Consider the following 17,371-nt stretch of genomic DNA (forward strand, 5'->3'; position numbering starts at 1 on the left):
GAATTTGTGTGTGAGCACAAGTGTTTGAGAATGTGTTTGGTGTGCCTATGTGTGAGTGTATGTGTGTCCTTCTATGTGTGCGTGTGGCCTGTCACAAATAGAATGTTACACTGCTTTTTTATTTTTTTACTGCGTAATGCCCTGAGATCACATGAGCCATGGCTGTCAGTTTTGGCTTTGAGGCCAGAGAGTTATGTTCCCCCAGTACCTGTGTTTTAGGCTTTATTTCTGCCCTCCCTGCAGGGGGAGCTGCAGGCCTTTCCCCACTGCACCATCCTGCTCTCCTGCAGCTACCTCACTTATTCTGACCATCCCATTCAGACTGATGCTGAACCTACACTTGCTGCAAGGCTTTGATCCAAACTTTCACCCAAAAGACTGTCTGCAGCAAACTGATATCTGTACACCCTTCACCTCTTCCCACCCACCACCTCTTCAACTGTCCACCCCTCCCTTCATCCTTGCCTCTCCCTCACTTTCTCTGTCTCTCTCTCTCTCTGTCTCTCATGCAGGATCACGGTCAGAGCCCCCCTCCCCCAACTCATGACCGTCCCCTGTGCCCTGCTGTCTCTGCACCCTAATCAGATAACTGTTATTATCAAAGTGATTAAGACTGACTAATAAGCCTGACTCATTAGTCTTAAGTGACTGAAACTGAGCAATGTCACCCTCCATACCAGGGGTAAGGGTATAAGAAGGACTAAGACCGAAGTGCAGACCCCACAACACTGTCTCCTTCTCTCTCCAACGTACACTCACTCTTCTGCACCGAAACTTCTACAACACGGTAAGTCCACCCGTCTGTCTTTCTGTCCTTCCCCATGCATGTCTATCTGTCTCCAACCACCTCCTCTGTCTTTTGGGAAAGCGTCTGTCTGTGAGAGTTTGAGTTTTCCATTCATAAGTGATCTCTAGAATATCAGTTCAAAATATCACTGTTTTCTCCTGTTACTGGTGGGTGCATGTTTTCCAGAATTTCTTTGGATAGTTGTTCACAGTGAGAAGAGAAGGGACCTTACTGAGTGTAGGATAGTTGTGTAAAGAGTCAAAAGCTTGTTTTACTCTTAACCACCGTTCCATTGAATATGTAATGTAAGAACAAAGGTTTAATGATGAGAGGATCATCCAGCCCAGCAAGGTGGAGTGTATATAGTACTGTGCCAGGCCTGATCATGAGAACTCTGAGTTTCTTCTTCCACTGCAGAATCCTGCATTAAACAAATCTCTCAACAAAAAATAATTACTCAATGCCAGTATGAAATTAGTCTTTTCAGACAACTGACAGACCTGACAGACTTGAAATCCACTTTTTTAGTCCACTTTTTAAAGTATCTTTTTAAATGTTGCAACCTTAAAAATGTCAAGACTTTGACTGTTACACTGACTGTCCTATTCTAATGTAGAGCTTTGTCTCTCCTTCCTCCTCCTCTTCTTCTCTCAGAGTAGAGATGTCGGCCTCAGCTGTTTCCGTGTATGTGCTGTGTCTATTGTCCCTCTCTGCTGCCTGCTACATCTCGAACTGTCCCATCGGGGGAAAGAGGTCCCTGCCAGACCCTGTCAGACAGGTGAGAGCAGATCCAGAGGCCACCTGTTAGGGGTGTGTACATGTGTGTGTGTGTGTGTGTGTGTGTGTGTGTGTGTGTGTGCTGTGTATTCAAGCCAGTGCATGTGTGTGTACGCATAGGTGTATGTGTGTGTGTATGAGTATATCTGGATGTGATTTTGGCTACGACCAGACAGGACACTCCCTCTAAACATCATTCGCTAAAAAGCATCTGCGAAATGATAAATATGATGCAGTGTCACTCACACAGTGAGGAGTTAACACAAGTCTGCAGTTCCCTCAGATTCAGAGAAGTACCTTGTTTTACCACTAGAGAGCAAGAAAGTACATTAACAGTGCCTCCACAGTTTTTGTTTGGTTAAAATCAGCCTTGTTAACTCCAAGTATATGTATCTATATCAGAGTTATCTCTGATACATGATTTCCATTGCTCAATATTAACACCTCCTCTTTGTCTCTCTACCCCTTCTTTCTCTTGCTCCTTCTCTCATTCTCACTTTCCCTCCTCTTCTCTGTGCCTCCTTCTCTCTCTCCTCCCTCCCTTTATCTCTCCTTCTCTTGTATTCTCTGTCTCGATCTCCCGCGCAGTGCATGGCATGTGGCCCCGGGAATAGGGGACGCTGTTTTGGTCCCAGCATCTGCTGCGGGGAGGGGCTGGGCTGTGTCCTAGGCTCCCCAGAGGCAGCTCGCTGCGTGGAGGAGAACTATCTTCCATCTCCCTGTGAGGCAGGGGGGAGACCCTGCGGGGCTGACAGCGGCCGCTGTGCTGCTCCAGGGATCTGCTGTGATGCAGGTCAGAGTCAGTTCACTCGGCCACCAACAGGGGGCAGCCTTAACACAAACCCTCACACTCATTCAGTAGTCAAGGTAGAGCAAGGCTTCATGGGTAACTGAGAGGACAGAGCTGCCATGTATTCCCTGTAACTCACTTTAATTAGTCCATAGAACTTAGTGTCTAACTGCATGATGCTCTGCTCATTATGGGTTTCACAAAGCCTCACTCCCACTTCCTTGCTTGGAAGTACAATGATATTTTTTTAAAAGTTTTTCAGTTATTATTATTATTATTTATTGTTTTGGCAACTGTAATTGTGTCTGTAATAGTCTGCACGTATGTTTTTCTCTGTGTCTTCATCGGTTTTGTCATGAACTCTATTTTGGTCCCAGACATTTCAGTTTAAGTTATCCTTGCAATTATTACCTCACAGAGGGCTGCACCATCGACCAGTCCTGTCTGGCAGAGGATGACGATGACGCTCAGACTGGCCACTCAGAGAACAGCAGCACCGGCCTGGGTAGAGACATCCTTGTGAGGCTTCTGCACCTGGCTGGCCACACCCCTCCCCATCGTGTCCACCAATGAGCTGCTGCAGAAGAAGGGGTCAGAGGAGGAGCCCAGCTGTGGGGGCTGTCTAGTGGTGTGGGTGAAAACAAACCCCTCACACACACTCAATATACAACCTGAGCCCTCTCCTAAAGGAAGACCTCAACACACCCCTGTATATTGACTTTTACAGACTGATATGAATATACAATGTATAAAGCTAGTTACTGTAATGTAGTGTCAAAGATATCAGATTGTGTATGTGACCAATAAACCTTGTTAATGTATCTCTCTGTGTCACCTGGCTCTGTAGGGGAACACACGTTCATTCACACACACACACACTCACACTCCATTAAAACACTTATTGTAGCTTTATTCAGTTACAGCTGTGGGTTGATTGAATCATATGATTCTTGAGTCATGTTACGAAAGACAGACCTCCTTCGCAATATGATTCTTATGGACTTATTTTATTATTATGGTTCAAAGTCCAGCACAATGTTTTGAATCAGATGAACATGAACATGGGTTTGGTAGTAGGTGCAAGACACAAGCACACAAATTATAATGAAGAAAAACTTGAATAATGAACACAAACTTGTAAGTGGCCACTGTACATTTCTGGCTAGTATGCTACTAGGTTACCTGAGGCTGCAGCTTGCCCACGAAACAATCATACCCCTAAATGTGTTTTACAACTAGTTTCTTAGAGCTGAGCTCATAGAGAGCTCATATCCTCACAGTGCAGTGTGCTTACGTCATAAAGTGTTCTGTCTGGAGGGACTGACCCTGCAAGTGTTATCTCCACTCTGTCTTTATCTTATCTTCGGGTGCTTGTGTGGGGAGATCAATGGAGTACACGTATGTGCTGTGATTCTGCAGGTAACCGTGTGCCTCCAGACCATCTGAATCAGCAGTGCCCACCCCATTACAGCCTTTTACTGGTGCTTTTAATTCAGTTCAATGTATCGGAGCACTACAGCTACAAACAACCAGGACATCATCCTGTTCCCAAACCACTCCATCAGGCATCCCATAATAGGCATTTCTGCAAGCAATGTAAAAATACATACAAACGTGTCAATGGCTCAATAAGTAAACGTATGTGTGTGTGTGTGTGTGTGTGTGAAAGGCCATCGTCTTTCTAAGACAGACAGAGTCCATGGGCCAGGAACACAACGTCTGACTGGATTATTCCACTGTACTGAGTATTAGATACATTTATATGTAATATCAGTGCATATACATGTATGTATGTGTGTGTGTGTGTATGTGTGTATGTGTGTATGTGTATATGTGTATATATGGCTTTGGCAGTAATAAAGCTTATTTGAATGTGAACTTGATAGACACACAAATAACAGAGAGACTAACTCTTTTGCCTAACTCAAAGAATGACAAACAGACAGTCAGATAATGGGATTCTGGGTTCCCCTTTACCATACAGGACTTTTAGGTGTTTTTGTTCTTTCCATTTTTTTTACAGACATATATATTAGTATTATGTGAGGTTTCCTGAGTTTTGGGCCATGCCAAAGTATACTTCAGTCTCAAATAAATACAGTGTAGTGACTTCTCTGGAGATACTGGGATATGTACATTATGAGTTCTAAAATGATAATAAGATTTCAAAATGTAATCTTTGTGCATGTGACAAGGCTTGTGCACATACAGAAAAATATGGATTGATTTCACTCACGATGACGTTATGACTTTACCTATTCTCTCTCTCTCTCTCACACACACACACACACACACACACACACAATAAGTTCTTTCCTAACAACCTGGAGATTTATGATGACATAAGGAGTTATCATACATATGCTTTCATCCTTATCTTTCGAGTCAGCCTTGATCTTTCATACCCTACGGTCCCTTAAAAAGTCATACATAATTTACGTTAGGCTCCAAAAAACGAACCTAATTATTCTCTGCATTGTGCTGCTTCTAACCTAAGACAGTCTAATCGCTTTAAAACGCGTAAACTCGCCAACAAAAAGAGTAATTCTGTATTTATCCGATTTTAAATCAAGGTCACGCGCCCTCATCCGGGCCACGCGGCGGTGTTTCTCAATAGAGAATGAGATCACAGTAATTACTAATCAGTTATATCACCTGATATTGCGAGGAGACGGCAAGAGGGATAGAGAGAGAGGGGGGGAGACCCAGCCTCGGGCTGTTAATTATTACTCTCCGCAATGAAGATATAAAACGAGGTCAGAACACGCTGTTTCTACTTTCTCTCAGTTAGCTATGGCATTCACAGGGAAATACCAGCTGGAGTCTCACGAGAACTTCGTGCCTTTTATGAAGGCGATCGGTAAGTGGAGCGTATGTGTTTACTTTCGTAAAGCAAAAAATTAAATCTCATTTTGTAAAAAATCAAAATACTTGTTTTCGTAAATCTTTGTCTGGTCAATCACTAGTAAAAAACGTGATGCATCTCGTAATGAGTGGAAAAATTGGACCGTGTTGGTCGCAAATGAGTGATCAACACATTTTATCGCTCCACTTGACTTCAATCATTCATTCACAAGCACGCTGCATCGATCGTTTGCTGTGTAATGTGCTGGACTGGTCCGGATAACTTATCCGGGTTCAGCATCCCTACTCAGTCACGGTGGGGGAAAAAAAACTTCACAGGCTGATCCAGCATCTACACTCGCGATTAGTTACCCTCTGCAGTCTGCTCTTCACGTGCGCTTTGTACTTCCACAGGTCTCTCCGATGAGCTGATCGAGAAGGGCAAAGACATCAAGAGTGTTTCAGAGATCGAACAGAACGGCGACCACTTCAAGGTGACCGTGACAACGGGGACCAAGGTCCTGGTGAACACCTTCACGTTGGGGCAGGAGAGTGAGCTCGAGACGCTCACAGGGGAGAAAGTCAAGGTGAGTGAATCGGAAGATGCCATGGGCCAAAATCTGCTTCAGTGGGTCTGTAGCAGTGCAGGTGTCCTTTTGTGCAAAATTCCTGAAATCTGACACACAATTTAAGAACCAGAACTTTAAAAACTGACCCAGTGGATTTGAAGCTGCTGTTAATTTTTTATATATTGTTTATATTTGGATTTTGTCTACCTCAGGATGCATCGGTTTAAATCCTATAATGCACCCTGTTCCCAGAGCAACATGACCTGAAGGACTGTGAAAATAAACTAAATCCACACTTATTTTCTGTACTGATGCAGTTGCTGTCAGTAACGTCACAGGCTCCTAGTCTCATGCCAGATACCTCTGAACCCTGCAGCAACCCCGCCGCATCGCCTTCCCCCCCCCCCCCCCCCCCCCCCCCCCCAATAAACCAAGACACAAAGCGCTGGTGCTTAATTTTGAACTTTCAGGAATGCTAGCACATGTTGACTTGACCTCTTGACCTTGAACTCTGACCCTTCATGCTTTATTCCAGTCTGTAGTTACAATGGAAGGTAACAAGCTGAAGGTTTCGCTGAAAGGCATTGAGTCGGTCACAGAGCTGGTGGATGGCAACACCATTGTCAATGTGAGTATCACAGCCACACATCCTGATTAATATTAAAATGTGATCCTGTCTCCTGACATGGTCAAACCTGCATCTGTATGAGTGCCTGCCTTGTTCTATCTTACCACTAGGTGCCTCTTCTCTTTTCTAGACCATGACTGTTGGGGGTATTGTTTACAAGAGGATCAGCAAGCGGATATAGAGATTGGCCGAGTTTGGTTTAATAAATGTCTGAACGACAAGTGTCCTCTTATTGTGTGTGTGTGTGATTGGAGAGTTAAGCCCTGTGGGTTGGAATGTGCAAGGCAATCCTCCCTTTGAACCTTGCTGAGAATTCTCTGCTCATTGCTATTGGCATATGGAATAAACCAGTTAAAACTGTCCATCCAAAAGCTGCTTTATTGGGTATGAAATTGCAGATCACTGTGGTTCAAGTGCGCAAAAACACTAAGTGCTATAGTAACATCTGAAACACTGTGGATGGTAATCAAGATGTAATACCGAATATCTGGTGTATCCCTGGCGTCTCTTGTAGCTGGGAAGAGGGATCAGGAAAGAGGGGCTGCAGCTGGGGGTGGGTGTATTTAGTGGGCTGGGGAGGTTTATGGTGATTTCCATTGGGGGAGGGGAGTGTGAACTGTGTGAGTAAAGGCACAGTGCTTATGAAATGGGTGGAGAACCAGGTGTCTTAGACCAACAGCCCACAGTGTCAGTTTAGAAAAGACCACAAACTACACCTACTGCTCAAAATATTAAAAAAAGAATACAAAACCAGATAAACCTACAAACCAAAAAAGTGCATACCCCTGTCTGTGAAATAACCAAAATGAGGGAGGGGTTACCTGACATCTGGCAACCTTGGCTCAAAACAGTGGTATACCATTGGTTCAAATCCCTAAGTCCTGTGTCTGCATAAGAGAGTGATGAGTTTGAGCTGTAGAGCCCTTGAGTGAGGGAGATCACCCCTGGCTCTGTAAACTGCGGAAACTGTATGTGTGAGGTGTGACATTGCATTGTTCGTGTTTTTTTTTTTTTTAAATGTAACTGCGGTGATGTCATTTCTTCCGGAAGAGGCCCTTGATGTTCTCCTCCACAGGCTCTGCCATCATGGTCATTGGCTGGTTCTTGAGGGCTGCTTCCCTCATGCTGTAGTACACATATTCATTCTGCTGGAACATTCGCAGCTCCATCTCCGTCTGCATGCGCATGGCCTGGGGGGAGTGGGGGGTCAGAGGTAAGGAATGGGAGCATACACTTCCTGCATGTGAATTTAGTCAGAACACAGCTGCTGATGGTCAGGCTGGTGTCGGAGACCATCGCATACAATGAACCTGAGTCTGGTCCTAGCTCTACAGTGAGAAAGGGGTGTAATGAGCCAGGCTGGTTCCAACTTCACCCTCAGTGGCTGTGTCACAAGGGATTATCAGATATTTTCTAAGAAATGCCAATGGAGTCAGTTTGCGGGTACCTCCAGGTCCTTGGTGATGGGGTGAGTGGCGCCATGGGTGATCAGGAGGATGGCGTAGGCCTTGCAGATCATGCCATGACCAACCTCAATGAGGCCAGCATGCCAGTGTGTCACTCCTGCCCGCATCGTGGCCATGCCCAGCTGTGCATTGTTCGGGTGATACAGTTTTCTGTTATGGAGATATTCAAGAGTTAACATAATCTCTCTCTCTCACGCACACACACACACAGACATACACACATGACACTTACATGTACCCTTCCACCATCTTGCGGGCGTGTCCAGCAGCCTCCTCAAAGAACTGCAGGTAGGATAGTGTCTCACTGAGCGTGCTCAGTATCCGCAGCTTGTACAGGTGGGTGTCGGCCAGAACTGGCTCCTGCTTCTCCAGACACTCCCTGCACAACTTCACTACCTGAGAGAGAGGAAAAGAGAGAGAAGACTGTTATTATATTTTCATTTTCTTCCTGTTACTTCTCTGCCATTATCATCACAATTTCTCATTTTCTATGTCATTTATTGTACAAATGATTTAGCAACAGAAATTTTCTGATACACTGATGAAGTTCATTGGACTTTTCAAAGAGGAAGATGTAGAAAATGAAAATGAGGGAGGAAGAGTGAGGGGAGGGAAAGAAACAGAAAGACAGAGGGGAGGAGATGAGTTCAAACACTTCACATCAACTGGGGAAGGAGGAAATTTTTGGAAGATGAGGGAGGAAAAAGTGAATTTAAAGAATGGATTGAGGGATGGAGGGGTATAGGGCTGAAGGAATGGAGGGATGGAGGTGTTTTACCTCGTGGTATTGGGCGTCAATGCGCGCTTTATCTATCTTCTGAAGCGTCTGCAGGCTGAACTCTGTTATCTCCTTCACCAGTTCCTCAGAAGGCTGAACAGAGAGAAAGGGAGGGAAAACACTGTTCATATTCAAACAAAAGAGTTCACCTCTCACCGCAAGTATGCTACATGATATACACTCCATAAATGGTCCAGGCAGGAAGTGCCTGGTGCCTTTGCTCCTTGCACTACAGCCAGTGGCCACCAGAGGGGGGCGACAGCCCAGTTCAGTCATCACAGATCACACACCAATGGAGTTGATGGCCCTGCCTTGTTATGTCCGTATGGGAAAAGTTATGCAACCATTTGCACATAGAAAGCTGTCACACAATACCTAGAACATACATACACATTCCCAATATAAAGAGTAACAGCCTAACAAATTCCAGTTGCTCAGCATGTTATATTGCACTTAAAGGAGATTACTGAGCAGTTAAATATTTTGATTGTGTGACTACATGGGCAAACTGCAACATTGTCTCTTTGATAGTCACAGCAACTTTCAACTCTGTCTGCTCCTCAGTTTGCTGTGGATTACATAGAGACCAGATTTGCCTCTTTTTGTGTGTGTGTATGTGTGTGTATTGGTTGTGAGTTGTAGATGTTTGGGAACTGCAGAGAAAAGGTGAGACAGATGAACACTGAGATAGGAGTGCTCTTGACCTCCAGGCTGACCCTATTAAAAACCCCTGACAACAATTCCCACTCTGAACTCTGGGAACATGGAGGACAGGTTGCTGATAGGGGGAATTCAACTTGATCTCAGTACTAATTGCCAGACACACATCTAAACTAAACCTGTCTGTGTGACACCCTGACCCACTCTTGTGGTGCTCTGTGACACATTATCAGGGTGTTCTCTGTGCTGATCAGAGGCAGCCGACCTGGCTGCCCCGGTCATCCCTCTGGAAAAGCTTGTGCTGATAGTCAGCCAATGCGCTAGCATTCTGTGCAAAGTGAGTGATTTGTTACTGCCCTGTCAAACACACAGCACCTCTGCTCAAAGAAAGGAGGATTCAAAAGAAAATTTACCATTGTAACTGAGCCATGGCTCAGAAAGATTGTCATTTCACAGGTAATTAACTCCCCAAAGATGAAACAAGATTTAGTGTCCCAAACTGAAAAAGGACAATTCGTTTATGCCCATTTCCACAGCGAATGCCCCCCACCTTGTTGCCGTCCACCTCCTTCCCCCCCATCATGATGTCATCTTTGATGTGCTCGGTGCAGTGCTGGCAGGTGCAGTTGAAGAAGTACTGCTCCTTCAGCAACCGCTGCCGCTCCGTCGACACATTCAGGAAGTCTACGTACGTCACCGTCACCTCCTCCTCCGGGGCGATCTTCCCGAGGGCTCGCAGCTCGATCCTGAAGAGACAGAGAGGGAGGTGAAGGGAGACGTAGACAGAGATGGAGGGAAGGAAAGGGAGACAGAACCCCCCCCCCCCTCCACGAATTATGGAGTCCAGTCACAGATCCCCGACACAGGAGCACCCCGGATGGGATGAGGTTAGGGTGAGGATGGAGGGCGTGATGCACAGGTTAGTCTATACCTAAATCTGAGACACGCATGATGTTGCATTCTGGGAAGGGGAGGGGAATTTGGGATGAAAGGGGTTGTTGGTGATGGAGAATGGATGGAGAGATTTGATATTGGTGGTTGTCGAGAACGGGGGAGGGGGTCATGCGAAACAGACCCACCTCCTCTGAGAGTGAAACATGGAATTTACAGCAGACTGACTGAAAGACAAAACAAGAAGCAGACTTTTTACAGCAACACACTGCTACTCTGAACCTACACCGACAATACACTCACAACTTACTCTGCGCTTACACTTACAAAACACCTGCAGCCCTCTCTGTACTCACAGATATTCTACACAAACACCTGCTCAGCACTGAAATCATACTCACATCTACTCTATACCTATGCCCTATGCATACACTCAGCACACACATACTCCTGTGTAATTCCCTATATTCTCACACCTTATGTTCCTCTCTGCTTTGCCCATTACATCAGCATATATGAAATTCTACTGCTTAGTCCATTAGGAGTTAAACATGGCATTTCTGTCTGCCAAAATAAACTAAACACATAGAGCATTTAGTGCTGCAGGTTACCAAAAACGTCCTAATACAGCACAAACATGTTACTGCTGTGGCGTGTTATCCCTGCTCCACTCACACCCCCCCCTGCACCTCCACACTGGCGCTGCCGCAGAAAGCAGGAGGTGATGCTTCAGGTACGCACTTGCCGTGGTTGAGGATGACGGTGCAGTTGGGCCAGCAGTTGTGGTTAACCAGACACAGGTTGGGAAACAAACCCACACCCACTGCCTGCAGGCCCCGCTGGTCACTCACCATGAACCCGTTACAGTTTATCTGATCAGAGAGAGAGAGAGAGACAGAGAAGAGGGAGAGACGGACAATTAGAAACTTGCTGAAAAAATGGAACAGAGGCCAATCTAGAACAAGTAGAAATGTGTAAGAAAGGAGGAAAAGCAAGAAAGGAGGCTAACGGGATGGATCTTTGGAACTTCTTCCCAGGCAGATGAACATGTTTACTCCTGCCCTAACATGAGGGACAGCAGATACTAATGGGCTAGTACTAAACTAATGACAAGATGATGCTTTAACAGAAATAAAGCTTTTCTGAAGAGACAGAGGGAATGAAACACAACGGAACAGGAGAGAAGGGGGAGGAAGAAAGGAGAAATGCAGGTGGGCTCACCACTCCGAAGATGTGGGAGATGTAGTCCACTTTGTGCTGCTTGCTGTTGCGGGGCCAGTAGTCCAAGAAGTTGTGGATGTCGACCTTCAGGTCCTTCAGGTCGTCTGCGAGCATGTCAGCCACATGGTCCTCCAGGTCCTCCAGCGTGGTGAGCTGTGTGTCTGAAACGACCTCTCCCTCCTTTTCTATACGCCACAGAATGCGGGCTGCCAGCCTGGTGGGTTATCAAACGCAACGCGCTCATCACACATAGGAACACAGCACACATACATACTCACACCATAAATTGAGCCACCACACATACATCCTGAATACAATATACACAATCTGAGCTATACACATATTATACACCACACACAAAACAAGCTCTACCCGTTCACACAATACACATAGACAGTTATACACACATTTAAATGCATCATACACTGTTCAGTGTTCTTCTGAATTGGCTGTTCTGTCATCCCTTCTGTACCTTCCCCTCTCTGCTGTCCCTCTATACCTCTCCTCCTTCCCTCTCTCTCTCTCCCTCCCTCTCCCTCCCTCTCTCCTCACCGGATATTCTCGTTGGGCACTTTGCCGAAGGTCTTGATGGCACTGCACTCCTGTTTGTGCTCGTTCCAGCCGGCGCGCTGACACGTGCGGTCGCAGTACTGGGCAAACCTACACTGACCGCAGCGCTGGAGCTTCTGTTGCCGACGGAAGCAGCTATGGCACACATGCTCTGCCATACTGAGAATGAAAGAGAGAAAAAGAGAGAGAGAGAGAGTCACCACATATCAATGATGTCTGTTCATTTTTAATTACATTTATAGCATGATGTGGTGAGAAGATGATCAAAATGCTTATCCTCTCACAGATTCCTCCAAAACCAGAGTCCATCTGAGGTGTATACACATTGATGGTAGCAGTGATTTCAGGACTGTGGCACAGGGTCTGTGCCAGAATTACAATGCGCAAACAATTTCAGGATGAATGTGTGGCAGCGTGGGAGACAGCGCTGTCTGTAATGGAGTGTGGCTTCTTCATGGCCCAGGGGAACCAGGCTCTTGCGTCTGACACCCCTTCCCAGCGGCAGCTTCATGGGAAACATCTAGAAAGTTTGACCGTCACACAGCCTGTAGTCCAGGGGCCCAGAGGAGGGGAAAATCTGCTCTCAGCCACAGGCATAGTGGGGGCGGGGGGGTCTCCTGGGGTCCTCAATGTGACAGTGTACCACCTCTCCTGGCATTGTATCAATGCTGTAGTAACATTAAGAATATGAGTAGGTTTTCTTTTCCAGCAGTCACAACTGTTCTCACTTTTGTCCGTCTGTCTGTCTCTGTCCTGGTGCGGTCTGTGAGGTCAGCCAGTTGTTCTGTTAGTGGAATTTCATCTGTCCTCACCTGTCTGAATCTGCCAGCTTTACATGCCTCTGGTGATGACTGTGCCCTTAACTGAAATAAGCATGCATGGACTGCCTCTAATTACAGGGAGGGACATTACTCCTTACCCTCTTGTCTGGTATGTATGGAGAAATCCATACTGCATCTTGATTTGGTGGCTGAATCACCCTTGATTTTTGATTGCTTGCCCAGTGTGCATACATTACCTCAATTTGGGAATGGAAGATGTGGTGTGAGCAGTGCCAGGAGAGATGTATGCAGTCAGGGCTGTATATCTGAATGTTTACATTTGATCATCATCCTACCAGATGATTACATTACAAGTCACAGTTACTATGCTGTGCTGCTGGGGTCTGAGGGTGGGGGTTGTGTTATTAGGGGGGTGGGGGTTGTGTTATTGGGGGGGGGGGGGCTTGAGAGGGGCGGTAAATACAGCTGCCTACCTGGAGCGGTAGAGAAAGGGTGAGGGTGTGACAGACTGATAAAACCAATTATCAGCTCCGGCGCTGGGTCTGTCTACTTCCCTCATGCCTTTTCCCCTTTCACCCTCTCCCTCTCTCCCTTTCTCTTTCCCTCTAGCTCCCCTCTCCACTCTTCCCTATTCTGAAATCCTCAAACCCGGGATAAATAAAAACTGTTAATTATTAGATTGGAAAAAGCACCTATCTCTTCCTTGCTGGTGTTGAACACCTCTACATTGAGTGTGCTAAGCAGTTTCCCTGCTTGCCTACAAATTTCTCCGCTTAAAAAAAAAAACTTAAAATAGAAAACAATGACCACCTGGCAGCCTCCAAACCAGACTATTGTTTTTGTCACAACGGCAGGTGCGTGGATCTAAGATGGCGGTCAAACAAAGCTATTGTAAACACAGTGTCAAAATAGAGACGGACAGGTTTGCAGCTTGTTTTATAAATAATCCATCCTTCAGCTGCAGCTGTCACAGACGGAGCCATTTTGTTTCCTTATCTGCCTTCGGGTTTGCTGCGAGGCTACTCGTCGCCAGTGCCACGGTCCCTGCTCTCTATTTTTGGAGTGACAGAGGGGTCTGGCGCACGTGAGTGATGATGGCTCACACACGACCCACTGCAGCAGGCAGAGAGAAAACATGACCCCAGGACCGTAAAACATACCCATCTGTCAGCACATGGCTACCTGTGTGCTCTGCACACGCCTCTCTCAGGGGCAGCTGGGGTACACTGCCAATATTCTCACTATATTTTAATAATCATTTAATATTGCAGGATTTTTACAGAGGCAACTAAGGTGTGTTGACTGCAAATCAATGGCAGGGACCCAGGAGGGATTTGCTCAGCTCTGTAACCCCCACAACACACTGACACCCCAACTTACTCTCGGCAGTACAGACACAGTCCTGTAGACACATGGACTTGAAGCCAGGACAGAAAATGACACCATCTCTTATTTGCAGTTTAAATGTAAAGAAATCCATTTTTGCGCTTCGACTGTACTAAACCCCATAAGGTTTCAGTTGACCTCAAGCTGGGGAGTCAGCCAGTCAGAGAGCACTTATGACAGTGACATCACTGATTGCAACTCTACTCAAGTGTGTTATTGCTTGATGGCATGCCGTAAGTCCAAAACCCTCTTGGGAGCACATATATACTAGGGTAGCAGCTAGCTTAATCTAGCACCATTTGGCTCTTGGGATTTCAAAAATCTTTGCACTGTGAAAGAGGTGGTTGTGTGATGCACAGATGCACCAGAACCCTCACCACACCTTAGCTGAGACATTGAGGGTGGGGTCAGTGGACAGCAGACACCTGCCTTTTCTACCTATTAGCTCTCCTACAGTGAATCCTGTGCCACAGTCTGTGCCACACCAAAAGATTACATCAAGAAGCCACCACTCCTGGAGTTCTGGGAAAGCATGGAGAGCTCTGCCACATCCACCAATAAAGAGAATGAAACTTGGTCTGAAATCCAGCTACAAATGGGTGCTAAAGGCAGCACCGGTGCCACGTGGACTCACTCAGCTGACCTCAGCATTTCCTGAAGCGTGCTCTCACATGCAACGGAAGCAGCACAAGCTTTGCTGTGTGTGAAACTGGTTCATCTAAGACCACTGGCCACACGTGTGAACCTGGGGCCTAGCCTTTACTGTCCTTCCTAATGAGTAACATGCTGCATATCTGTGCTACTGCTTGTGTGTGAGAATATCATTGTGGCTGTGACCTGCACTGTCCTGCGCTGTACAGTTCACCATGTACTATGTGTGTGCGTATGTGTGCGTGTGTGTGTGTGTGTGTGTGTGTGTGTGTGTGTGTGTGTGTGTGTGCTCTATCATGTCAATGATTCGTATCACTAAATTCTGCTTGGAAATTCTGCTGTCACTGTTCTGCCCTTGAAGAGTGGTTTTGCTCTTGGACTTTTTCAAAACAAAGAAATCAATGAGATTTGGTAAAAATCTGTGTGTGTGTGACTATGTGCGTGACAGAGAGAGACTATATGTGTATGTATGTGCGTGCATGTGGGTTTGTATGTGTGTGTGTGTGTGCGCACTTGCATCAGTCTTATAGGCACCTACTTGTCAAAGACGACCGCGGCGAAGCTGGGCTCACTGAACACCACATCCCCCGCCCATAGGTCCTTAGTGGCCCTGAGTCCTCGGCCTTTCCCTGGGGAGTTGAACACTTCCACGTTTTCCATGTCCTTTGAGAGAGAGAGCAAGAGGAAGAGAAGACGAGCACCACCGCTTGCTACCACAGACCACACTGTTTCTCTATCTCCAATATCAGGCACCTGTCCATTCCACATCCTAACTCCCTCCACCTAAAATAGGCTGCACCCCCTCCGGCCATACCACCACCCAGCTGTCATAGGGGTGGTGGGGTTCTTGCCGTAGGGAAGGGCTGTGCAGGAGGCCAGCCAGAGCTCTTGGATGGAGAGGGAGGTGGAAAGAGTGGCTGGTAGGCAGTGTCCCCTTCTTTGGGGAAACTTGGGTCATCCCTGGAGTATTTTTATCTTCCATCTGTGTCTGTCTGTCAGGGGCGGGGCCAGGAAAGTGAAATATCTGTCCAAGCCCTCATCCACTCTCTTATGCTCTCATTCTTTCTCTCGTGTTCTCGTTCTTTCTGTCTCTCTCTCTCCTCTTTCCTTCTAGATATCTCTGCCTTGTTCTTTCTCACCCCCAACCTCTCTCTGTCGATTTCTGTCCTTCTTTTCCAGTCTTTGTCTTTTCGTCTCTCCTGCACAATCAGGTCCTTTTACCGCTCTCTTTCTTCCTTTCATTACTGTAAAGATTTTGTTGTGTTTTTATGAAACTCAGCTGGGATGGTGAGAAATGCTCCACAGAGACGCATGTGTGGAATCCCAAAATGTGACCTTCTTTATCTCTCAGTGCTCCTTGAGCAAAGCAGAAGCCAAAGACTGCTCCCAAACAGAGGACCCAATCCTTACCCAAAAGAACTTTTTATGACATGGAATGGAAAAATGAAAATACCCTGGATTGACTGTCTCCAAAGAGCTGGGGGGGCATGGGTGGGCGGATGATGGGCAAAGATGGAGAGGCAGGGGCAACCAGATTGAAACCTGCACTTGCAGCCTGGACACACACACACACACACACACACATACACATACACTGACCTTCACCCTGAAGACCTTTCACACACACCAGCTCTTGCTCTTGTGAATGTCCTCCAATAACACTTGGGGGTATGTCTTATCAGCTTTCTTACATTTGTGACATGTCTAACACTGCCATCTGCTGGCTATAGCCTTACACTCTGACCTGGGCTGGACAATGGTGTTGGACTGCAGTGTGGCGTGGTAATCTGGGGCAGTAAGAATGCACACCACCAGGGACAGAAGAAACTCTCTGTAATCATATGCGCACACTGATCAGCTCAGTGAAATGTCTGCACACATGCACAAGCACTACTGCCTTGCACGTGCCTGTCACAGCACATGGACAACACTACTAAACCCAGAGGAGACTGGTGGTGCCCAGGTCAGAGGAGTGAGACTGTACTCAGAGGGTTGTGAGCTCTAATCCTGAATGTGGTGCTACAGTAGTTCAACAAAGTTACTTAGTTGTGAACTGATCCAGCCAATTTCCAAATCCACAGTATAATTTGTAAATAGATAAGAGTGTCTGATAAGCAAGGGAGTGTTTATCATTTTGTTTTGATCTGGTTTTAGGGAATGGCTAAAGCTGTGCTTGAGTGCTCTGTGCCACAGCAACATCCTACTGATTAGGAGGGTACATTCTGTTGTCACTGGTGTTATGCCCATAATGCTGTTTTGCAGCATACCAAGATTGCAAATGTGCGTATACAAAATGCTTTCCTCCCTCAGTCCCTGTGCTGCACCACAACCACTTCACCCACCTCCGTCACATGACACAAGCCAAGCCTCACATTGGATGGAACACATCACCATAGCAACTGTGACCCATTGTTACTGTCGCCAGTGAATTTGTGAATGGAGAGGGAAGGCAAGCACAAATTTCAGTGCCGCTGAGTTTGACAGTACCCAGCCTTATACACATCCTATGCTGATGGTTGAGCTCAGTACTTGACTGTTTCCAGCCCATTTCACAGGTTAGAAAACCAAGAA

At 46.4% G+C, this 17,371-nt stretch overlaps 3 protein-coding genes across 4 annotated transcripts; 2 read left to right on the forward strand and 1 right to left on the reverse strand.

Annotated features, from left to right (window-relative positions):
- Window positions 1–736: 736 nt before the first annotated feature.
- Window positions 737–3,142, forward strand: LOC118776326 (isotocin-neurophysin IT 2-like). Its single transcript, XM_036526587.1, has 4 exons — window positions 737–787; window positions 1,442–1,565; window positions 2,153–2,357; window positions 2,773–3,142. Exons 2-4 carry the CDS (start codon window positions 1,449–1,451, stop codon window positions 2,925–2,927), a joined length of 477 nt encoding a protein of 158 aa, XP_036382480.1. The 5' UTR covers window positions 737–787; window positions 1,442–1,448; the 3' UTR covers window positions 2,928–3,142.
- Window positions 3,143–5,144: 2,002 nt separating this feature from the next.
- LOC118776327 (fatty acid-binding protein, liver-type-like) lies at window positions 5,145–6,622 on the forward strand. The gene is made up of 4 exons (XM_036526588.1): window positions 5,145–5,214; window positions 5,613–5,785; window positions 6,303–6,395; window positions 6,526–6,622. The coding sequence occupies exons 1-4, from the start codon at window positions 5,148–5,150 to the stop codon at window positions 6,574–6,576; spliced, it is 384 nt and encodes a 127-aa protein (XP_036382481.1). The 5' UTR covers window positions 5,145–5,147; the 3' UTR covers window positions 6,577–6,622.
- Window positions 6,623–6,708: 86 nt separating this feature from the next.
- On the reverse strand, window positions 6,709–15,545 carry smyd1b (SET and MYND domain containing 1b). 2 transcript variants are annotated; one of them, XM_036526585.1, is made up of 10 exons: window positions 15,339–15,545; window positions 11,964–12,140; window positions 11,412–11,625; window positions 10,932–11,062; window positions 10,379–10,417; window positions 9,850–10,045; window positions 8,640–8,732; window positions 8,094–8,257; window positions 7,843–8,011; window positions 6,709–7,585 (listed from the first exon to the last, which is right to left on the reverse strand). In XM_036526585.1, the coding sequence occupies exons 1-10, from the start codon at window positions 15,458–15,460 to the stop codon at window positions 7,430–7,432; spliced, it is 1,461 nt and encodes a 486-aa protein (XP_036382478.1). In that variant the 5' UTR covers window positions 15,461–15,545; the 3' UTR covers window positions 6,709–7,429. The 2 variants fall into 2 exon arrangements, with proteins under 2 accessions (XP_036382478.1, XP_036382479.1); XM_036526586.1 differs by lacking the exon at window positions 10,379–10,417 and having other exon boundaries at window positions 6,710–7,585.
- Window positions 15,546–17,371: the final 1,826 nt, after the last annotated feature.

Source organism: Megalops cyprinoides, chromosome 4 (assembly GCF_013368585.1).
Source record: "Megalops cyprinoides isolate fMegCyp1 chromosome 4, fMegCyp1.pri, whole genome shotgun sequence".
Taxonomy (NCBI): domain Eukaryota; kingdom Metazoa; phylum Chordata; class Actinopteri; order Elopiformes; family Megalopidae; genus Megalops; species Megalops cyprinoides.